The sequence below is a fragment of the Aulonocara stuartgranti genome (assembly GCF_965226115.1).
Source record: "Aulonocara stuartgranti genome assembly, chromosome: 10".
Taxonomy (NCBI): Eukaryota; Metazoa; Chordata; class Actinopteri; order Cichliformes; family Cichlidae; genus Aulonocara; species Aulonocara stuartgranti.
Genome location: NC_138946.1, coordinates 22,479,605 through 22,503,838, shown reverse-complemented (window position 1 = coordinate 22,503,838; position 24,234 = coordinate 22,479,605). Strand labels below are relative to the sequence as shown.

The window sequence follows — 24,234 nt, the reverse complement described above, 5'->3', positions numbered from 1 at the left end:
ATGTAAATGCACTTAATGAGGTGATAACCTAAAATTACAACATTCCTTCTTTGCCTGGGACTCCCTCACCTCAAGAACACCCAGGGGTGTCTGACAGCCACATCATTTCTGCATAATACAGCCGGCCTTGCAGAAAAGGGCACTCTGAGCAGGCTCATAAGTGCAGGTTTGAATAGCAATTGGTGATAATTTGGTTACGTAACAGAATGTTGGGGGGTTGAGGGGCGTCTATAAATATTTTACCCACAACTGTAAAATCATTAGTATCCTTATATAATTCCAATTACCAAATTTTGGTAGATTACTCATGTGTTAATTTCCTCCAGTGATGCACATTTTGTGCACACAACATTTGTGATTTAAATCCACAAACTGTGCACATGTGACCACCTTCAGATAAAATCCTGTCTAACATTGGCTATCTAACAGTCATGATAACAAGCATATTTCACGTATCCCGTTGTATTATTTTCCCCAGATGTCTGCAGCAAACATTTGTGTTTGCTGTTACCTACAGTATATCCTGTTTTCTGTTGCTGCTATGACCCACTTTCCCCCTGGGGTTCATTAAAGTTTTATATCATCTATTTATGGCATTTTTGAGCAACACAGAGACCTTTTAGGTTGATTCATTTCCATAAATGATCACAAATAAATGCAAGATGATATGGTACGCCGCCGAGAAAATGTCAGTAGAACATGATAGCGTTCATCTTGCATAAAATCTTTAATGTGGTGAAAGGGGGGCGGATTGGGGAGTACAGTGGGAGTGATGTGCATTGTTTGGACATGCTGATATTGTATCTTCTTACCACAAGGCGGGCACTGCAGCATAGGTCCTGAGGAACATCGCAGAGGGGAAGATGGATTGAGAAGGGCAAAGGGAATCAAAAAAGAAAGACAATACTCACCTTTATCAAAAAGCAAAAGGGAGAAAGAGAATTAAGTAAGCTTTGTTTCTACAATCAAGATGAGCATTGACCACCTGCAGAGCATTAATTCTTTTTGAATTCAGTTTGTTTTTATTGTATCACGGTGTCACATGAGTCCCATACTCCTCTAACTGGTCTATAATTTTCCCAGTATTTTAGATTTTAAACTAAACCCAAATTTTGGGTTAAAATGCTCAGATCTCCATTTGTGAAAAACTGGTTCCTCATTAGTCAGTGCATCTCATACTTTTCCCCTCCCAGGTGGATGTGTCTGTCTGCTTCAGTGACAGTGACCTGTTTTTGTTACCACAAGGGCATTGCCAGCTGTGTACATACAGATACTGTCAGGTCAGCATTTCTCTGCCTTTTCTGAAAGCAACTTAAGCAGGATCATTCCTAACCCATCTGGCAGCCTTACAAATCTTACGCAGGAGCTCACAGGTGAGTGTGTGACCCAGACCTGGTACCACAGGGTCAGGCAACACTGATTAAAAGGAAGATGTGGGTCTATCAGGCCAGCTGTAGGATTAAGACTTCAGGCTAGAGAGGACCTGGTAGATTTATTTCTGGCTTTTTTTGACTGAGTTAGGCATATAACGCTAAAATTGAATAAATGGCGACTGTTAGATTTGCAATGTTTTTGTCCTTTGATAACCAATAGTATTCTGTTCATGTGGTCAGATGCGTTTGAAACTCATTGTAATAAACAGGGATTGTTCCCTGCATGGGAACCAACATATATGCAAAATATTTTCATTTCTGTAAAAAGCTTTCATTTGTAACCCAGCTTGAAGCACACTACACTGGGCAGCATCTCTCTCCAAGAAGTCTAGAAATGATCCCTCAGCTGTGCATCATAGCTGTGACCACTGGGCATTATTAAAAAAAAAAAAAAAGGATATGTGGGGGAATATGTCTGCCCTGTCAGCAACTGCCCAGACTTTGTCTCATAACTCATCTGTATCGTTGGGACAGATTCTAGTGTGGTTGGATGTTCATATTTTTAGATTTAGTTTAACCACTGAATGCAACAAAAGCATAAGCCCAATTCCCCACATACAGGTGCTTAAACAGAAAGTCAGCAAGCTAGAGAAAAACAAAAAACAATTACTGGAATGATCTGTTTTTTGGGGAAGATATATTTTCCCCCTTACCTGTCATAGACTGGTTTCCTAGCACCTGTCGTCATTTTGGCTCACAGCATTTAACTAGTTTTTGTTTGTTTGTTTGTTTGTTTGTTTGTTTGTTTGTTTGTTTGTTTGTTTGTTTGTTTGTTTGTTTGTTTGTTTTTTGCATCTTCAGTCTGATTGTTTGTGTAGTGTAGATCTAGTACGAATAAGATTTTTTAATGACTCTACTGGGTGATCAGGTCTAACATGTGCTGCAAAGCATGGGATAACACTGGAGGGTGGTTTGCAACATTTTCTATTTTGCCGTTGTTGTCACAATTTGCTAAAAAGGCTTTTGCCAATGCAAATGTGTCTGTGGTCTCTCTCTCTCTCTGTCCGTGCAGGCCTGCTCACTTTACTTTTTGATGTGGTCAGTCGTAGATGGGTTTTACCTCTACACGAAATGTGTGCGCCCATGAGTGCAGTCCGAGGTTAAGGTGCTTAGTTAATGGTTTCTAAATTGGGATTCAGTCGGGTTTTTTGGATGGTGAATTTAATGCACCGGCGTATCCCGGTGGTTGCCTAGTAACGCGCTAGCAGTGGGCGCCGTAGAGAGATCTCTATGGTGGGCGCTCCATTAAAACCGTTGGCGCTCCTGACCTTGGCGTCGTGAATGCGCAAAGCACACAGACTGTGCGAAGCAGGAGATAAGAGTGAAGATCTGCGCGTTTGATACCGAAACCGGAGAAATATTCCACTCACACTCACACACACGCACGAAACATATTGTTTTATGTAACTGACGGGCATAGTATGGAGGAAATCTCGAGATGGAGCGCGTCTTAGCTTGTGAATAAGCAGGTGAGTTAACCTAATGATTCTGATCTTTTTAATTCCTTTTTTCTTCTCTCCATGAGACGAATCTTTGTTCAGATTGATCACTGACATCTGGGTTGACTGTGTTCTTTAAAGCGATTGCTTTGCGATTTACCACAGTGGCTCTTTTCTGTGCTCGGTGTTTTATTTTCCCCATTTTATCCAATATTACACCGTCCTAGACCTAGATTAAACAAGCTTCCCAGTCACAACGTGAGGCGCGCACACACACACAAACACACACACACACACACACACACACACTACAGCAGTTTGTCGATGCTACGTGGGCTGTGGCTTGGTTTTCTCTGGTCTGCATCCTTGCATTAATTTATAAAGCGGTGATCATTATGTTTGAGTGCTACCTACACCTTCCGCGGAGGATATTTTTTCACCCCTACACCAATCCCTGCTCCTCTTTATTGGCTTGCAAAATTAGGGGGATTTGGGAAATCCACTAAAACGGGTTTGATCCACACCAGTCGAATTACAAGGGCATTGGGAGCTCGGTAGCCCACTGTTGTCTGACACAGGCTCCTTCTCCAATCTTTTCATGTCAGGGGGGGCCCCGGGCTACCAGGATCCAGTCGATAAGATGTTGTTGAGATTTCTTTTATTAGTGGTGAATTGGAGTTGATTTGTGTGCCTGTCAATGATGTAGGTGTAGAGATAGTAATGGTGGGAGTGAAACATGATTACAGCAATCATTCTAATAGGTTTGTAACTAGGATCAAGTCAGTCAAATGGGAATTGAAGTATTTTGGCCTCAGGGACGCTAGGTATTCACTTAAACCACCGATGTGGCGCAGCCACATGTGTGTGTGCATAGTGCAAACAAGCCTGTTAGAGCAAAACATTATGGTTGTAAAACAGTTTCTTTTTTTTTCTTCTTTCTTTTCTTTTTTAAAAATATAACTTAGTTACTGGGCTCTGGGCATGTTGCCAGTCTAAATTGCTAAATAACCTGCGGTGTATCATACTTGACTGAGTGATACCTCAATTTTATTACATGGCCCATTTGGTGTAAGCTATAAAGCTTTTATCCACATCTGTCCCATCGCACACCAGAAGAAGTTGGGAAAGCAGTATGCAGGCGCTTTGACTGTCTGCAGTGACGTCAGTGAAACAAAATAAGTATTTTATATGAGGTACAGCCCCAAAAGAAACCACCTCAGCTTTGCTCCGACACTTAAATTAGGACTCTGATTGAATGTCAGATGGAGAAAAACGTACCGATGGGTTGAAAGCAACACTGCAAATGTGTGATGAGGAAGGTAATGCCTCTCATTTTAAGTCCACATATTATCTCCTCGATCTCCAGCATTGCCTTTTTTTTGCTGCTTCTTAAACCAGAGACAACTAACCAAGTCTGACTAGTGATTCCCTCTGTACAGCATGTTACCGCTAATTTCATAATGGATAATGATTTCACAGCAGGTTTTGTGAAGAGAGAGAAGGCTTTTTCACCTCTAAATGGATCCAAATGATTTATTATCTGTGTCACTTTCAAACCAGGAGATGTGCCCTGATATACAGAAGAGAAAAAAAAAAAGAAAAAAAATCTGCTTCTTTATCTTTCCCATTTAAATGTCATGGGAGCTGTACATCATTGTCGTATAAAAGATAGGGGATAGAACAAGTCTTGTCCTTTTTGGCTTTTGGTGGAACATTCATAACTGTTAATTAATACAGACAAAGCTGGCCCCAGGCACAGATCTACAATATTTCTCAAATGAACCTCGGTGCTAGTGTGAGAATAAAAATGTATCTGAATTGTCTCATTGCCTGGAAATGGGAATAATGTAATGATGTTCATATTGGTTGATGCACAGCACCTGCAAAAGAAAAGGACGAGCTGCCTCTGTTTGTGTCCCTGCCAGTGTAAACAAAATGTTGCAGAGAACAAGGAAAACCGGTGCGCCACAGCTATGGTTAATTAGTGTTTATAATAGCGGGAAGAAACTGCTCCCTTTCTTATTAGTTAGGTTCATCGGGTTAAAAATGGAGCTGTTTAGCAGCAGGCTTTGACAAACCTCAGTGAAGTGCTTATCAATAATCTAAATAGGTTAACAAGCTTGCTTTTGCTTTGCCTATTGACATGCCAGTGTGAACCTGATGTTAAGCACATCACACCTACTGCTGTCCTAGACCATAAGGACTAAGATGGGATGAATTTTGTATTAGAGCATTGTTAATTGGATGAGAAACTATGCGTTTTATTCTCTATAGGTCTCCATGGGGTAAGGTTACACTTTATTTTACCACTGTGCACACATGTGGTTGGGGTGGCTGTGTGTGACACTTACACACCAGTAACTACTTATTATTAGGTACCTGGTGATTGCATTTGCAGTGAGGTACGAGATAGACTAATATGTGTTAATATGTGTTCAGTGACTTGAAGGACTAACAGGTCAAAAATCAAGGAATTCATTTTGCAGCTTCCATTGTTTTGTGCTTTGCAGTTATGCAGTTCTTCTAGGAAATGAAAACTGTAGTGGTTAAAAACTAGAAAAGGCAGTAAAAATCCAAAAGCTAAAATAAATCATCCTGCCTTGAACTCTCCATTCACTGACTTACCATTTATGACACCTGAAAGTAGTGGAAGCAAAAAGTGCAGAGCAGTTACAGACATAAAGGCTTTTCGAAATACTCCACCCTGTGGAGAGGTTTGGGTCCCATCAGGCATGTTTGTTCTGCGAATGTTCATCACTTCCATTATGTATCATGTCAACAGCTGACAGTACTGCTTAGATGCACTGAAAGACTTAAAAAAGAAAAGAAAAGAAAAAGACTGCACTTATGATTTGGGGTTTTTGAAATAAATTAAACACTGAAACATTCCAGTCGAGTCATATTTATTCTCCGCGAGCGCGCCGTTTTTTAATCTTGCTTTGGTACTTATCAAAGATTTGTCTCTTCTGCTCTGTGTTGCTTTTACATAAGAAATTGAGTTCTTAACACCTTTTAGCTCGAGATGGTTTCGCAGCGTCACTCCAACATCACAGCAGATGGGTTTTTCAGATTTTCCCTATCGCCTCCTCCACTGATACACAAAGATCAGTATTCAGTGATTTGTGCATGAGCAAGCATAAAAAGGTTATTATCAAGCCAGTGTGTGCGTTTAGCGCTAAACTGGAGGAAGGTAATGCTTTTATTAAAAATATCATTTATGTGGATATTTTTTGTTTTTTTCACTCTTTTCACACATTTTCATGTTTTTCTGGTCTAATTTGTCAAATCCTCTCGTTTTCAGATCTGTGTTCCCTGCCATGAAAGCTGGAAGTGGGGGCGCTCGATACCTGGTTGAGGTGTATTCGGATTTTATAACTGTCAGATCTAAAGGCGCAGTGAGTGATGTCTGGTTGACAGGGTCAGTGCAGAAGGACTGAATAGACACTAAAGTGTGCATTTGTGTTGTGCAAGGGCACCATCTTGCCCAGACCATGTGGCTGGCTACATTTAGAGACCATCTGTTGCCTGCACACCTGCTACATCGGCAAGGGACTGTAACCATCACCCATTGTGCTCTTCTTTGGTGGATATTATGTTCCTGCTGGTCACTGACCAGGGCAACGAGCCAGAAATTTTACCCAACTGTGACCACCCAGTATGGGAAACTGCGCGGCCTCAGGGTTCCTGTGCCCAGTGAGGTCCTCAGGCCAGTAGATCAGTATCTCGGGGTCCCCTATGCTGCCCCACCTCTGGGCGAGAAGCGTTTCATGCCCCCTGATCAGCCCTCCTCCTGGTCAGGTATCAAGAACGCTACCCACTTCATGCCCGTCTGCCCTCAGAACATCCACAACACTGTGCCAGAGATTATGATGCCAATATGGTTCACCTATAACCTGGACACAGTGGCCACATACATTCAGGATCAGAGCGAGGACTGCCTGTATCTAAACATCTACGCTCCAACAGACGATGGTGAGTTGGTGTGGTAAAAAGGACAGCGATGGCGTTCCACGTCCATTGATCACTGTTTATCGTGGCCCTGATGTTGTGCTGTGATCATCATAAAGCATGCGTGTAACCAATATCCATGCCACTGCTGCTAGCAAGGGCTGATTTACTGCCCAGTGCAATGTCATCATTGTCCGACATGTTGCTGTCACATTAGGGGTAATGATTTGGTAGGCAACTAAAGAGTTTTCCCTGATGCCACTTAATTGATCCTCTGCATACCTAAACATAGACAGACTGAGGCATGTGCATGTTCTCCCAGCAACAGATATCGAGTGAAGTACTTCAGAGCCAAGGTGTTGTTCAAGCACTGGTCCCCCCTTTAACTAAATGAGATTTTTGGTATTTTTTAAAATAACAAGCCTACAGCACCAGTGGAAATTACAGCAGTGCTAGTAAAAGTAAAAGTGCTAGCTTTCCATGTTTTCTAAAACTTCTTTAAAATTACCGAATCACTGCTTTGCTCCGACAGCATGTCTGCTGGGGGCTAATTAGTGAGGTACAGGAGTCAACCGTCTATCGCATGCTGAATCCCCTCCTATTCTTCTAACTAATAGAAGTGTGAAATGAACCAGCGAGGAAACATTTTGAGTGAATCTGCAAATTATCAGCACAGTGTAACACCACGGTAATGCTGCGTGTTCCCTAAATCAAATGTTGACAAACAGAGGTCTTTAATTCAGGTTACTTCAATTAGGTTTTGGTTTCTTACAGTTACAGCTTCCCTCCAGAGTATTTGACATAAGGGGGGGGGGGGCTGAAAGTTTAGCCGTGTTCAACTTGTAAGATGCCACGCTTTGACTGGCTTTTCTCTGGTAGCATAGCAACAACAGATAAACAGCCTCCTTGAGAGGTAGCAGTCCAAAATGGTGTAGCCCCACAGCCCCTCGAATGAGTTCCTCCAACAGGCCTACTCATCTGGCCACAAACAGGTTAAATAACACATTATTTCAGAGAAACATTGCCCTTTTCTTCTATACATTTTTCTCTCTTCAGACTTGTTCATTGTTTATTTAAAAGGCACCTGGGGCATGCTCTGACTTTATTACCTGTTTCACTGATGTGAAACCCCTTTTTCACTTACCTCCAGTGGTCTATCTCGTCCTGTCACATTACACAGGCTGTTTCTGAATATTGCACTATTCACAGTTTTATCACTATTCACCAAAACACTATATACCTTATATTCCACTCCCTTTGCAAAGAATCAACGTGACACTTTGTCTAAATATAGAGAGAAGGATGAACCAAGATACGTGCATCCTTCGCTGTCACAGTTACTGAAGCGTTCAAAGGCAACAGCATGTGTATGTGCATGTGTGCGTACTTACAAAAGATTTAACGGGTAATACCAATTTGTTAAAACCTGAATTATAAACAGTAATCATTTTGTGTCATAATGTTAGCGTCTTAACACTAACCTTATACCTAACTTCATCTACCTTTTTTGTACCGAGGAAAGTCTGGACCGACAGTATATTATTTAAGAGGCACAGTCAACCATGCTATTTTGAATTCTGTACTTCTTTTTTTTTTTTTTCTTATGTGAATCCCAGGGAGCCAACACAAGAAAAAAGGGGCGGCTGAGATACATATATCTGAAGGTATTTTTAAGAGCTCAAAGTCTTGATGCATGGATTCTTTTAGTTTCATGAAGATCTTACACTCCTTTGTTTTGACTTTCCTAAAGAACTGCGGGGGTTTCTTTTTATTTGAAGAGGAATAAGAAAAATGTTATCCAGTTTATGATTACATAAGTTTCCTGTTAGTGCATCTCGGTCTTGTACTGAACACAGTTGCAATCCTTTCAGTAAGTGCTATATCTCTATTTTCATGCACATTGATCCAGAGATTGCATTATTACTTATCTGTCTTATAGTCCTTTGTAAAGACAGTCATTCGTCAATATAATAAATTGGCCCCAAAACATGAAATATAGATTTTCTGTTCATAGCGAAAACAGAGGACTGTTTCCTTCTTAGCTCATACTAATAAATAGAAAGAGCTCAGAGTAGTGTGACACCTTCCACTTCATATCTATAAAGTTAGGTCTAAACATAGACAGTCTCAAATTTGTGGGTTTTTAATATTGCTTACGCATGCATGTTATACATAATGCTTGCTCCGGCACCTCACATGCACTATAGAAACTGTGGTTAATTATTTATTATTCATACACACGTGTCAGAGCATATTTGCCATTTGTCATTACAGCTTCCACACCACAGGCCTCCCACCCTAGCTTGCTTCTGAGCACATTTTCTAAGCAGTCTTTTCCCATACCTCATACTGAAGTGGTTGGGCCATAAAGTTTTAGTAACAGTTCTCCTTTAAGTCTACATTTCACTGCTGTTCCACCCCCACCTCTGCAGGTGTTTGCCTAGCATCTGTGTGTGTGTGTGTGTGCGTCGATGTTGCAGATATAAGGGACTCCGAAGCACGGCCCGTGATGGTCTACATCCATGGAGGCTCCTACATGGAGGGCACTGGCAACATGATGGACGGCAGCGTTTTGGCCAGTTATGGAAATGTTGTCGTCGTCACGCTCAACTACAGAATCGGAATACTAGGTGCGGTACATTTTAATGGCATTTCAAACAACACATTTAGTCCTGCTTGAACTTGGGAGAATAAACTGTCACCGCTGTCATTAGCGTCAACTGTGCTGCTGTCATTACCGTATAAAATGTAGTACAGACATGAGAGAAAACTATAGTGGAAAGCTGTACAAGGAAATATAGCTTCCTGAGATCTGGGTAGCATAGTGTAGCTTGGTCTGCATACAAATGTTGTCTTCAGAGGAAAAGCTATGCAAACACTTATCATGCCATGTCCTTGTTTCACACAATCTGTTTTATACCCACTCTGAAAACACAATTTATCTTCTTTTAGATGGATTTATCTAATCTGTACAAGATTATCAGCCTTTCTTCGAAGTAAAACAATTTAAATGCACCATTCGCAGGCACTTACAAGGTCGAGAGCCCCCCCACACCCTCCACCCTGTGTTTAACATTCAAAACAGTAAGGTGTTTGGATGAGACTTGACAAGCGGATCAGTAACAAGAGCAAGTGTAAGAGCAACGGTGACCTCGCTGTAGTTTAATGACATTTTTTTCTGGAAATAAAAGGTTTATTTACATTACATTAAACGTTATGAAGTCACTCTTATGAGGAGAGCATTGAAATTTCACGAGCAGCGGAGCCTGGATCGCTTGGTAAGGGGCGCTGCTGCTTGGAAGACTATTACAAGGAGTCGGCTAAGGTAGTGGAACGCTGTGGGAGAGAGCAAAGGCATATTTACACCTGAGGGGGAATGGTGTCAGTTCATTCAGACTCCCCGCTGGGCTACAGCTTTAGATCAAAGCTGTGACATATTTGGTCGAGCTCTTCTTCATCACTGGCTCTGTTGTCTCTCTGTATACACCAGGCTTCCTCAGTACCGGTGACCAGGCAGCAAAAGGAAACTACGGACTCCTGGACCAGATTCAAGCCCTACGCTGGATAAGTAAAAATATCGGGTACTTTGGAGGAGACCCCAGTCGCATCACGGTTTTTGGATCTGGAATTGGTGCTTCCTGCGTCAGTTTGCTGACTCTATCCCACCACTCAGAGGGTAGGAATCTGCAATCACTGTTTTTGAAGTTGTCTCTCACTTTGATGTGGTGTTAATCCCTGCTGTTTGGGCTATAACTAATGCAAAAATTCAGCACCAGGCGGGGGGCAGTTTTAGAGTTTTGTTCTCCAAATGAAGCTCCAAATGCTCTGGCAGGGAGATGAAGTGTTATGATATGGGAGTAGGGTAAAGGGGGTATTCGTTAAGTAAGTGATTGCTTTTGTTCCCCTCTACTCAATCTAATCAGGCTAAAAGCTCTGCCTCTTAAAACGTGAAGCTCTTAAAGAAGCCTACTGGCATTATAAAGTTTTCAGCATGTCTTCGAGTTCACCTGTGACCATCAGTTTTTACCATTCCAACTCATTTATATTTCAGTCTCTCGGCGTGATGTTTGTTTACCCTTGTGTGCCTACCTGCAGCGTCCGAAAATGATTTAAAAATACCAACGATGTTGTGTGTTAGTCGTCCGTCATTGCAAAACCTTGAGCGAAGACATTGTTTACCAAAGACAAGGTTGGCATGAGAATGAAGCAGTCCGAATTCTTAAGATATTCTCATTAAAAACTGATAAACCCCTCCTCCACGGCTCTGGCTCTCTCTCTGGCTCTCTCTCTCTCTCTCTCTCACTCACACACACACACACACACACACACACACACACACACACACACACACACACACACACAACTGCTGCATTAGTGTTGTAATTGAAAATATACTTTAAACCAAATTATTTCATATATTTTGAACAGTGTAAGACACTTTGATTTTAATTGAAATTCCTCTGCAAAGGATATACATTACCTACAGGAATCTTCTGACACTCGGTAAAAAGAAAACTAGGTAACAATAAAACATGCTGTTTGATTTACAGTCATCCAAAGCTCCTTGCAAGAATCAAAGATGTGTATTTCAATATGGGTGGCCTGCTGGGAGTTGAACATCTTATCTTTGCTGTATTATTGCCCTGGTTCTCCCATTGATGCTGGCCAAAATCACGAGAAGGACAGAAATTGTGTGTTTTCATCTATGCGAGGACAGGGAGACTGCGGGAGCCGTCCTTTGTGAGGTTTGTATTGAATGTCCTAGCTTGGCTGCAGCAAATGCACAAAGACCTCCGGCTGTCTTTGAAGTAGACTAGCTAGCTGCTGCCCTAAAAAATTGAAATAAATGACAGCAAAGGAAGGAGAAAGTGACACTGCCCCTGCACTGCTTTTCCAGCGAACGCTCTTCCTTAACCCCAGCAGAGTATTTCTGAGTTGATACATATCACTTGTCATTTTTAGGTGCTAGAAACAAAATCCCTAGAGACAGAGGTGACGCACTGCATATAAACAATTCAACAGAGCAGCGTGTTTACTGTATCAACACTGAAGGATCAGGGTAACTGCATATTCAGCTCTCTGCACACACACCCCTGCACCACAGAGTTGGCACCAGCAAGCTACGTGTATGCTAAGCAGCTTGTTAGCAGGACGCCAATAACGTTGCTGCAATTACAGTAGCTCTGTGCATGACCAGTGTAAGGAAAACTGGAACCTCCTCACTGAAAATTGAGCCGAGTTGAAATTGGTTTGATGTGCATTCCCTGTCATCTGCATATAGAGAAGACGCCACATGAGACAAATTAGAAATCAGCCGAGAAAAGAATGGATTTTCTTTTTGGCGTTTTTCATATTCTCAGAAGAAGAAGCAACATTCCTCTTTACTAATTTATTTCTTCTACCCGCTGCTTTACTTAGCGGCGTCTCATCTGCTCAACTCGCCAGCCTTATCATTCTTTGTATTTCTAATCTTCCTGATTAATAATCAAAGTACGTCACATGTGGCCTTGTTTCATCTTGTTGCCACAAGAAGCAACGGGCAGCCAGCCTCAGATTTAGTTATGAATACCAATTAATGCAACGTGAATCATGTATTTGCTCCTGGCAGTCAGGAATGCTGTTAATAAATATGATTTTGCTGGTTAACCTATGTTCTCTGTGCCTTTGTCCTGTGTGTTTTTGTTCTGAATTTTGTCTCCCAAGGTCTGTTCCACAGAGCCATCATCCAGAGTGGTTCAGCGCTGTCCAGCTGGGCTGTCAACTACCAGCCAGTCAAGTACACTCGCATGCTTGCTGAGAGGGTTGGCTGCAATGTGTTGGACACAGTAGACATGGTGTCCTGCCTGCAGAAGAAAAGTGCTAAAGAGCTGGTTGAGCAAGACATCCAGGCTGCCCGTTACCGCGTGGCTTTTGGCCCTGTCATCGATGGTGATGTCATCCCAGATGACCCAGAGATCCTGATGGAGCAGGGCGAGTTCCTTAACTATGATATAATGCTGGGTGTTAATCAGGGAGAGGGCCTGCGCTTTGTGGAGAATGTGATGGACCTGGAAGACGGTGTGTCTGGCAGCGACTTTGACTTTGCTGTGTCCGACTTTGTGGACAGTTTGTATGGCTACCCAGAAGGGAAGGACACACTGAGGGAGACAATCAAATTCATGTACACAGACTGGGCTGACAAGGACAACCCAGAGACTAGGAGGAAGACCCTGGTGGCCCTCTTCACTGACCACCAGTGGGTGGAGCCCTCGGTGGTAACGGCTGACCTACACGCCCGCTACGGCTCGCCCACCTACTTCTACGCCTTCTACCACCACTGCCAGAGCCTTATGAAGCCAGTGTGGTCAGACTCAGCGCATGGAGATGAGGTGCCTTATGTATTTGGCATCCCCATGGTGGGCCCAACTGATCTGTTCCCCTGTAATTTCTCCAGGAACGATATCATGCTCAGCGCTGTGGTTATGACTTATTGGACCAACTTTGCGAAAAGTGGGTGAGTAACAGTGGATTCAGCAAAAAGTAAAGTAATAAGAATGTGACTCATTTACACATTCGTTGAAATGCATTAAATTGCCATTCATTCTAATTTCATATTCCTGTCTTGGCTTAGAAATGATTGTGAAATAACATAACTGTCCCTAAATTGTGCCTTAGTTTTTATTGCTTTGCATCAATTCCTGACATTAAAAAGATTTTAATTTAGACAACTTATTGTGCAATAGGTCTCCTTACCTTTGCTGCAACTGGTTTGACCTCATTAAAAATGTTTTAAAAACAGTTTAACTCTGCACCCATACGTGTGAACTTAATTGCTTCCCTGCATACATAATGCCAGATCCTAATAAAAATCAGACATCAGTCCAGCACAGTCATATCAGCTGACAAAACTGAGTGTATCTATTTAGTCTCTTTTTTAAACAGTCAAAGTCTTGTTTAGCTATCTCTAAAACCTGGTGTAATGCACATAACACAGTTTCATCACTTTGGGCAGCTGTCCGAAAGGTAAGGGCTAATAAAATCAACCCGTTCTCACTCCCAAAGCGTAATATTTTACGCTAGGTGACAAATCGTCACCATATTACGTTTTCGGCTACCCACCACGTTCCTAAATGACGACCTCGGAAAAAGAGGAAATATGAGAACCGTCTGGACTGAACCTACACATGTTCGCTCTTTTTCTTCAAATCGCTTAGAAACACGCTATTTAACATCATTAAAGTCCTGGTTAAGGCCAGGAATAAGGTTATGGTCAGGGCTAGGGATAAGGTTAGGTTTAGGGCTGGAATACAGGGCTGGAACGTCTACTACCGCGGGAGCGTCATTGCACTGGATTCCAGCAATAACCCGCCGCGTACCATAAGAACGCTGAAGGTCTCCTTTCGCGTTCCTCAGGAACGCCGCGGGACGTGACAAAACGTCGACATGTTACGCCTCGGGAGTGAGAACGCTCTGATAAAATTTACAGCTTCATTCGCATAAATGTTTAAAGCAGTTCATTGGTGTTTAACAAAAAGGTTACAATGAAGAGAAAGTTTGAAGACACAGTTTAGATGTGCTCTATAAATTTAAGGCCAGCTTTAGTGAGTTGTGTTTTTTGATAGGAGTGACTCACTTTGTCACTACGGAAATACGTCAACTTGTATTACAGATAAATGCTGGTAATAAATAAGTGTTTAGAGACGAACTCTTATTTTTCACTCAGGATCTGTCTTTCCTTCTGGCAGATTAGCTTTTTTTTTAATCGATTTTACAAGGAGGCAAAAAAAATGCAGCCGATTCATCTATATATCTGTCTTCAATTTTCAGCGATTGTGAGTTTATTTTGCCCAAAACAAGCAAAGATCAAATTGCACTAACTGAAAGGCTTCCAGTAGGATGTGGAGTTGGAGTGGAGCTCTGCACCTCTTTTTCTGACAGCTTTGTTTTTCAATTCATCATACCAAGGCAAAGATTTACTAAGTGTGTTTGAAGATAAAAGACATCTAAGTGAGTTGTGGTGGAGGGCTCCCCTGCTGCATGCCAGAGTCTTCCTTCATTTTGAATGCACAACTGCAATGAATCTTTGTGGGTGATGGCCCTAGTGGTTGGCAGATATGCAGCACTGATCACTATAGGCTGCTGTTTCAGTGTGTGGGGGATGAGGGGATGCTGAGCTCTTGAGGAGAGTTTGTGATATTACATTGTGTTGACCTGTTGTTTTGCTTATATATTGATAAGGTTTCTCTCCTCTTTCTGTATTGCATTTCATTGGAAAAGCTATCTTTCCTTGTATATTTGGAAGGGCAAAATTTATGGACTTGACTTGTGGGCCTGAGCAATGAGGTTAATGTCATTTTCACCAGAGGGGGCAGTTTTACCAGACTTTTTTTAAGTACAAGAAAAGAGGTTTTGTTAAAAAATAAAATAAAATCTTGTAAAAGCACCAAGAGTACCAATTCAACTTCTTTAATCAAGTAAAAGTGAAAAAGTACATGCTGTGAAATGTACCAAACGAACTGAATCTCATGTTATATTAATTGCATCATAAAATAATATTAATACATAGGAATAGAAAGTCCATTTCAACTTAAATTGTAATTCTGATGATTGCACTCGGCTTGAATTCCTGTTATGCAGAACAGAAGCAGAGGACAAACAAAGGGAATAAATAAAACCAGCTCTGTTTGCATTTGCCTTCAACTGCAGACTTTGCCTCAACGGCTAAACAGGAAAATGTGTATAGTCAGTGAGATTTGGCATGTGTGTGAACCCTAAGCTTGTGGTGGTGCGGTGGGGAAAGAATCACTTAGAACTAAGATAGAATAATTTCTGTTGTGAGCTCCATTTTTTTGTATACAGGCTTTGATCAGCTGACCTGTGTAGCTGCTCTGAATTCAACAAGATATAAGCAGATGCTTTTGCATAAACTGATTTCCAAAGCCTAGACAGTATAAAGCTAAGGTAGGATTCATTGAGTGAATCTAAACAGCACGATCACCCTCAATCTACTGATGTAATCTTACATTGACCATGAACACCACAGCCGCTCATGCACCAGTCCAACAAAGTACAACATTATAAACTTCACTACACTACTGCAAACCTGCATGCCCTTCACAAAATTGCAACCTTTTATGTAACCTTTTAATAGCGAAATGTTAGTATAAAAGAAATTTGAATGTTACGTATAAGCATCAATTTCAAATCTTAACGAACAGACCTTACCCTTAAAAATAATCAATAATAACCCTAAAAAATAAACCTGTTCTTTTTCTTACATCTTTCTCCATTTCTAAGTGAAGTTATCTCACTTTCTTTGCTCTCTCTGAGGAACAAAAACAACAACTATACTTTTAGCTAGTAGATGTGTGGCAAACTGCACAGAAACACTTTGTTTGCTGACATTTGTTGAACTCTTAGAAATATTGAATTTAAAATCACCTGCTAGTTAAAAAAAACATTTCTTCCTTTATGTTCACTTCTTTTCTGTAGCTCTAGCAGTCACAACTTATAAACACCTTCACTAAAAACATCATTCCAGGTCATTTAGTCCAATTAAACCCCTGAATACAGCGCTAAATGAGGCCTAAATTTGTATTTAAAAAAAAAAAAAAAATCTTTAATCTCTTTGTGTATGGTTAGCGCCGGTGATTGACACACCGGTAGGGTTGTCTTTTATGTTTTTTGTTCCCTCCATTTAGATTCAGCCTGATGTTTGAAGGTGCTCAGTGACAGCATATAATAACTCCCCTCAAATGGCTAAAGTAAAAGTTTAAGTAATGAGCCTGTTTAAAAATGTAAGGAGCAGAAAGGAGAGTTGTTTGTGATAAAGATAGGGAGTAAAAGTAAAAAGATGCCAAAAAAATACCTAAGTAGAAATTCCTGCAAATTCTTCTTAAGTTTAAGAATAGTAACTGTAACAACCAAATACTTTGCACATCCCTCCTGTTATTAAAACAGTAGTGATGTAGATATTTTCAATAGTGATGCCCATTGATGTTAGGGCAAATATAAGCCAAATCACATATTTAAAAAATCTCATGTTCATTGAATTAGGATTGAAGAGGATTGTGCTAAAAGTTAATATATATTGAAATTAATTTCCCTCCAAGGCTAAAATTTACCTATGATGTCTTCATAGGGATCCTAACAAGCCAGTGCCACAGGACACCAAGTTCATCCACACCAAGGCCAACCGCTTTGAGGAGGTAGCCTGGTCCAAGTATGACCCCTACGACCAGCTGTACTTGCACATTGGCCTGAAGCCTCGTATCCGTGACCATTACCGTGCAACCAAAGTAGCCTTCTGGAAACACCTGGTGCCCCATCTCTACAACCTCCATGACATGTTCCATTACTCCTCCACCACCACCAAGGTCACACCACTGGATCCCACCCAGTCCAATGGCAAGAGGTCTGGGGGTACTGGACGCCCGCCTTTATCCACTGCCCACAGTAGCGGAGAAGGAGGGAGAGAGATGGGTCCTCTGATCATGCCAAACCCGAGAGATTACTCCACAGAGCTCAGTGTCACTATTGCTGTCGGGGCGTCACTGCTGTTCCTCAACGTTCTGGCCTTTGCTGCTCTGTACTACCGCAAGGACAAGCGCAGCCGCCAGGACACTTCACAGCAGCCCAGTCCGCAGCGCGAAAGCAAAGGCAATAATGCAAGCCACACCACAACAGTAGACGAGACCTTGTCATCCCAGCAAAGGAACCAGTGCGAGGCCCTTCACAATCCTCTCCACGTCTCGCCCAGTTTGGACTATACGCTCAGTCAGCGCCGCTCCCCTGACGACATCCCTCTGATGACCCCCAACAACATCACCATGATCCCCAACTCCCTAATGGGCCTTTCCAACATGAGTCCATACAGCACCTTTCCCGCTGGCTACAGCTCTGCAGGCCTGCCCAGCACCCACTCTACCACAAGGGTATAACCTGGCAGCCAGAAAGAGATGAGAAATGTGACATAGATGAAAAATGGAAATGTAAAGCTGTATTTAGGATGTGTAGGTAAAATAGGATTTAATATGTATGTTCTGTCTTTTTCCAAAGGTGTACAACTGCGAACATCCTGCCTTTGCTTTCTCATAATAGGAAGTCTAACTGCAGAGTCATTTTATAATAATCATTTTCAAAGGCAGTCGAAAAGAAAAAGTGCATTTCATTTTCCACTTTGGCTTTTTTGGAACTTTACCTAGCAAGAACTTAGTATAATGTTTGTACAGTTGGATTTGTATGGGAAGTTTTTCTTACTCTGTGATATCTATTTTGATCTCGTGGAACAAAGTGACATTACAACTCATGGTGGACAGAGATGAGATCTGGGAGAAGCATAAAAGCAGTATTATTATTACTATTATCAAGCTATTTTATACATATTTCTCATGGTACATTGCTTATTATGAAAATGTATTTTTACTGTAATTACTTTAAATGCCTTGTACAGCACATCGCTTACATGAGGAATTACTGTGGAGTCATGCCAACAATGGATTGAAGTTTTACTGGTCACATGTGTTAAAACTGTCCAATTTACCCAAAATATTTCTATCTGGTAGTGCAAATTATAGCACTGTGTGTGTGTGTGTGTGTGTGTGTGGGGGGGGGGGGGGGGGGGGGGGGCTTGGTTTGTGAGAGTGTGGTGCGAGTGTGTGGCTGACAGCTGCAGTACAAAAATGTAAATTAGGCACTGGTTGAAATTAACCATTGGGTTTTGCATATGTAGTATTGTGTAATTTATTGTAGTCTATTTGAGTAACCTTGCTATGTTATTGTTTTATGTGCTTTTCAATTTTTGCTTAGTACATCGTAGCAATAGATCTTCTGCTTCACTATAAAGAGAAAATTGCTTAAGATGTGTTTTTCCTACTCTAACCAAACTCATGGTTCTTTTGGCTTGGCTTGTTTGTACAGAATAAACTTAGACCAACATTTTATTTGTTGTTTGTTTATGAAAAGCCTACTGTAAGGTCTTCAGAGAGATGACTGTAATTACATTGTAACTGTATGTATACCAATTCAGTTATTCACATTTAAAAAGCAGTTTTATGAAACTTGCAGAATATTGCTCCCTCTCCAAGTGGTTTGGACCCCTTGTCAAGCTAAACCCAGGGGTCTTTCTGTACTGAATGGACACGATGGACCTCAAGCTTTGCGATTTGAGTTCTTTGAACCTATAAAATTGTTTACTGGTAATCTAAATGAGATGGCTATTAAAAGATTTTTGGAACTAAAGATGAGTCTTGTCCGAATCTGGGATTTGAACACAATTTATAGGGAAAAAGCAGGTATAATGACAACTTATAAATCGTATATGTCAAGAAAGGTAGTCCTAAGCTGTATAATATCTAGGTCATGATTAGCCTTAGAGATGCAGTTACAGGGGAACTGTGCTGCATTTACACTGTTACACTGTTCCTGGAGTGTTTTTTAAAACCTTGGTAAGCCGCTAAAAAAAATTCATGTAAGATATTTGAAAATCTGGGGATAAAGAAGTGAGATCAACAGACCTCTGTAACTGGCTTCTCTTCTTTGCTTGAGGCTAGCAGCTGGATGCTGCATCAGCTGACACTATTTCAGCACACCTAACTCTCCAGCTGAAGTGTTTTCTGATGAGTTGCAAAAAAGATGTCTCCAGTTCAGTTATAATTTGGATTTTAAAGTCCAGTATTGTTAAATAGTTTGAATGTGAGGCTGAATAAGTGGAATCTCGATTATTTCCAGTGAAGTAATTTAAAAGATGTGAGGTTAATTTAGGTTTAGATAAGGCTTGGGGTTAAAATTAGACTATCTATGTTGATTTGTTCTCTCTAAAGCATTACTAGGTCAGTAACTTATATATGCTATGTTGGTTATCTTTTCCGAGTGTAATAGATAATATAATGGGTTGGCCTAGCGTCTGGGTCTGAAAAGTGAAACCACCACAGATATCCCTTAAAACTACAATCTTTCTAATAACCAGTGGGGCCAATACTTGTGTCTGTGAAAACACTTCCAGCCCTATAGAGGTCTATGAGAAAACAGCCTTTAGCTTTGACATATGTAATAACTCCTACTGAGTTTTTGGGTTCACTCACTTGTTTTGACTCTAATTGAATAAAACATTATTTCCATTTTGCTCCGTTTTGCATTCCAAGTGTCTGTTCAATTTAATTCAGTGTTATTTATATAGCGCCAAATCACAAAAACTGTTGTCTCAATGTGCTTTATATTGTAAAGGTGCTACAATACTAAAGAGAAAATCACAAAAATCAGACAATCCAATTATGAGCAAACACTTAGTGTTGGTGGGAAGGAAAAACTCCCTCTCAACAGGAAGAAATCTCTGGCAGATCCAGCCTCAGGGAGCGGCAGCCATCTGCTGTGAACGGTTGGGGGTGTGAGGCGACAGGACAAGAGAAACACTGTGGAAAAGAGCCACACATTAATGACTAATTAAAGGAGAAAGGAGAGATTCTTAGAAAGAAGAGATCCTCGGAAAGAAAAATCTCTCCATACACCACAGTGGAGACACAAACCATGCCATGGTGTCTAAGTCCATCTATGTCCAATCTATGAATCAGAATCAGATTGCCTTTTATTGTCATTGCAATATCTAATACAAGAAATTAAGGCGATAGATAGATATTTCTGCCAACAAAGACATTCACACAAAAAAACAGTTTTTACACAGTGAACCAAACCCTTTCAGGAGAAGACAATAAATATTTATGAATATGAATGAGTCCAATTGCCTCACAATAATAATGTTTAATTTAGAACAATGTTTACACATAGAGAAAAACTCATGTTGGACATGTAGGGTCTAAGCAGGTCAAACAGCAAGTGACCTGGTGGAAGGTTTCTTTAGTGATCCTGAAGGCTCTTGAGAGGTATCTCTCTCTTGCAGTCTCTTCCATAGAGGGGATACAGCCAGTGATCTTTTGTACTTTCTTTGGATAGCCTTTTTAATGTCCTGCACTGCGGGAGGCCTGGTGAGATTGTTGGAAATAAAGGTCCCAAAAAATTTAAAAACATGGACCCTCTCAATAGAGTCTCCACTGATGACCGAGCGAGCCTCTGCTCTTCGTGATGTCTATGATTTATTTTGTTTTCTTTTGCAAGATTGTTTGCTGAACACCACATGACCAGTTGATGGACCTCAGCCCTGTAGAGAGAGTCATCTGCCGCTCATATGAGTCCCACTAGTGTGGTGACATTAGCAAATTTAATAATGGTTTTAATGGGATGGACTGAGGTGCAGTGTTTGGTAGGAGAGGAAAGACTAAACTCAGCCAGCTTCTTGATCAGGCTCTATGGCGTGATGCTGTTAATGTTGAGTTATAGTCAACATAGAGCATCCTCACATGTTTTGATTCATTTGATGATTCAAGGTGGAGTGGAGAGCTGTCGCAATGGCATCCTCTGTGGATTTGTTCACTTTGTAAGCATAGTGATGTGGGTCAAGAGTCAGTGGAAGACAGGCTTTGATGTGATTTGATACCTGCCCTTCAAAGCACTTCAGGATTGTAGATGTTAGGGCAACAGGTCTCCCTGTAGTCAGTGAGGGAGTCAGAAGCTTTCCTTGAGTCTGGATTGATGACAGATGACTTCAAGCAAGGTGGGATAATGATTTGTGCAAGGGTTAAAGATGTAGTGGTGAAAAATGCTGAGGTCTGGACTGGGACACGCCTTGAGCACTTTGTTGGGTACCTTGTCTGAGCTAGAAGCTTTTCTCAGCCTTCCTTGGGTTTACCAATCTAAACATGAGGTTCACATCACACTCCTGTACAGTGGTAGTAGGTGTAGATGGAGGGCCCAAACTGGGTCTTTTAACCTCAAAGCCAGCAAAGCAGCTTACCTCCTCTACCAGGGAAGTGTTCATGTTGTTGAGTTTGAGATTGCTGTCCTTGTGATTAGTGATGTGTGTCCTGCCAAGCCTGCCTGAGTTTATTGTCAGTAAAGTGGACCTCAATTTTCCTCTTACAGTCCTGTTTGGCCTGATTGATGCCACTTTTCAATCTTGTCTTCAAACGGACATGAGGGCTAGATCATTCAGTCCTCAAGGGAGACTGGACTTCCTTAGTTATCCAGGGTTTCTTGTCAGAAAAAACGCTGATGTGCTTAATAACACAGGTGGAGATGCAGCACAGTTTGTGTATATTTGAAAAATTTCCCATTTAGTGTGTGCAAAGCAGTCCTGTAGCTCAGTGATAGAGCCCTCTGGGGAGGTTTTGATGATCATTATGTGTGGCTTTGTTTTTTCCTGAGGGCTGCGTGCTAGGGGAAGGAGTAATCAAAGATGGTCTGACAGACCCAACTGTGGAAGGGTCACAGTGCTGTATGCATCCCTGATGTTTGAATACACCCATGTGGCTTTGTGTATAGATCCGCCTGGCAGCCCTGCTTCTGCCTTCCTCTCTTTATGGCACCTTCATTGCTTGGCAGACCCCAAAACAACCTATGGTGAGCCTGGAGGTCTTGTTATGTCCACTGGGATGTTGTGAACTCACCAGAGGTCCAACATGATAGCCACAGGACACTGTTTATAAACTCCTGACATCTATATAAGAGCATATCTTTACAGAGCATGAACAGCAATGCCAGAAATAACACAAAAGACACCACACTAGAGAGCCAAGAGCTATTGCACTAATACACAGAAGTTATCTTGAGTGTAACACATTGTGCACTGTATAAATGATCAGATCTACACCCATCATTTATATACAGATTATGATTGTATCTAGCGTTCGCTATCAAACACTATGGCAATGCAGCCAGTAGTCATCAGACACTGACTGATGAATTGGCACTTTTGTCCAGCATGTGGAGCGTTGAGAATACTAAAATTATCCAGATCTCATCTTTTCATCTTCTTTGCTTGGTACACACCTTTAGAAAAACCACCAACACATTCCTTACAGTCGTCATGTTTAATTAGGTGTTCCTGCTACTGCTGCTGTTTTAGGCTTCATCTTTTAATCATGTTAAAACACACTGGCTGGTTTCATATCCCAAATACCCAGCTGAAAGAGTCTGAGATCACTAAAGATAATCAAACAAACATGGAGGGAAGCTTAGTCCATCCTTACTTCAGCATCTGGGAAAATAAATAATTTAACCCTCGCCACAGGAGGCCTTTGGCACTGAAGTCACTCCCGACTGAGCCTGACTTGTTTTTCTCCTCCAAGTGCTTGTTTGTTTGTTTGAGAGCTGTTTGTTTGGTTTTTTCATAAGATAACACGACACACATTATGACAACGGAGATAAGAGATTATGTAAATACTTTTACAGGGCACTTCTCCACTCCCTCTATATAAACATGCATATTACCATGTTCAGTGTGTAAATACTGGCAAGTGTATCTATCCTAGGCAGTCAGTTATAAAAGTGTCATATCAATTACACTGTCTCATAGGCCTACATTGCATTATTTTAACATACCCTGCAGAGTAGGACCAATAATAATATAGCTACAATTTCCTATGTGATTATGCAAAATAGCCTTTATAACATTTGCACGTTAGCTGAACGCTTGGGCAGTAATATGTTTGCTTAAAATATCAGTTCATGCATTAACCAGAGGCTGTTACGCAGACTTATTAACTGCTACCGAATAATTTATCATATGATCTATGGTAACATCACCGGCCACCATCTGCATCAGCTTTGTGGAATGCAGTTTATTAATAAAGTCTCTTTTCATGCCACCCAAGACAGCAAGCGTCTAAATCCAGTCCCCCTACCTAATCCCCGTCCTTTGATTGTCAACATTAAGCAAAGCTGACAGCCATTGTACACACTCATATGCAGTACAGAGGTTAATTAATGCTTCTTGTCTGTCTCTCTTTCACATTCTCTCATATGTCTTCTTAGAGACTTCAAAGGCGTCACTTCCCTGCACTTTAAGTGTATCAGAGCCAGTGTCATGAATCCTTTCTAAACAAATCACTTGATCTGTAATTGCTTTGAGAAAGGTTGCAGAATGGAAAGTTAAACCAAACAATTTCAGCATCCAGAAGCCGATTATATTTGAAGGAACTGTCTGAGGAGGAGTGATTTTTTTTATTTATTTTTTGGGTCGGGAACACAGCAGTCCCTCCAGCTTTTTACAGGATCCGGTGAGTTGGTAAAAATTGCACTGCATCTCTAGCAGTCCCAATAACTAATACAACTAGATAACTGTATAGGCAGCACGGTGGCATGGTGGTTAGCACTGTTGCTTCACAGCAAGAAGGTCCTGAGTTCAATTCTACCATCAGCAGGGTCTTTCTGTGTGAGGTTTGCGTGGGTTCTCCCCGGGTACTCCGGCTTCCTCCCACAGTCCAAAGACATGTACTTTGTGGGGATAGGTTAATTGGAAAATCTGAATTGCCCATAGGTGTGAATGTGAGTGCGAATGGTTGTCTGTCCCTGTGTGTTACCCTGCGACAGACTGGCGACCTGTC

The 24,234-nt window shown here is 41.4% G+C and overlaps 1 protein-coding gene across 2 annotated transcripts; it reads left to right on the top strand.

Annotated features, from left to right (window-relative positions):
- The first annotated feature begins 2,650 nt into the window (after positions 1–2,650).
- LOC309715024 (neuroligin-3-like) lies at positions 2,651–18,401 on the top strand. 2 transcript variants are annotated; one of them, XM_082547811.1, is made up of 7 exons: positions 2,651–2,902; positions 6,174–6,844; positions 8,437–8,484; positions 9,301–9,450; positions 10,311–10,496; positions 12,524–13,313; positions 16,941–18,401. In XM_082547811.1, the coding sequence occupies exons 2-7, from the start codon at positions 6,364–6,366 to the stop codon at positions 17,737–17,739; spliced, it is 2,454 nt and encodes an 817-aa protein (XP_082403937.1). In that variant the 5' UTR covers positions 2,651–2,902; positions 6,174–6,363; the 3' UTR covers positions 17,740–18,401. The 2 variants fall into 2 exon arrangements, with proteins under 2 accessions (XP_082403937.1, XP_082403938.1); XM_082547812.1 differs by lacking the exon at positions 8,437–8,484.
- The last annotated feature ends 5,833 nt before the right edge of the window (positions 18,402–24,234 follow it).

Coding starts and splice junctions, on each gene's coding strand:
- LOC309715024 (XM_082547811.1), top strand. CDS start 6,364: ATGTGGCTGGCTACATTTAGAGACCATCTGTTGCCTGCACACCTGCTA. Junction 6,845..8,436: donor CTACGCTCCAACAGACGATG/GTGAGTTGGTGT, acceptor TGTGAATCCCAG/GGAGCCAACACAAGAAAAAA. Junction 13,314..16,940: donor ACCAACTTTGCGAAAAGTGG/GTGAGTAACAGT, acceptor ATGTCTTCATAG/GGATCCTAACAAGCCAGTGC.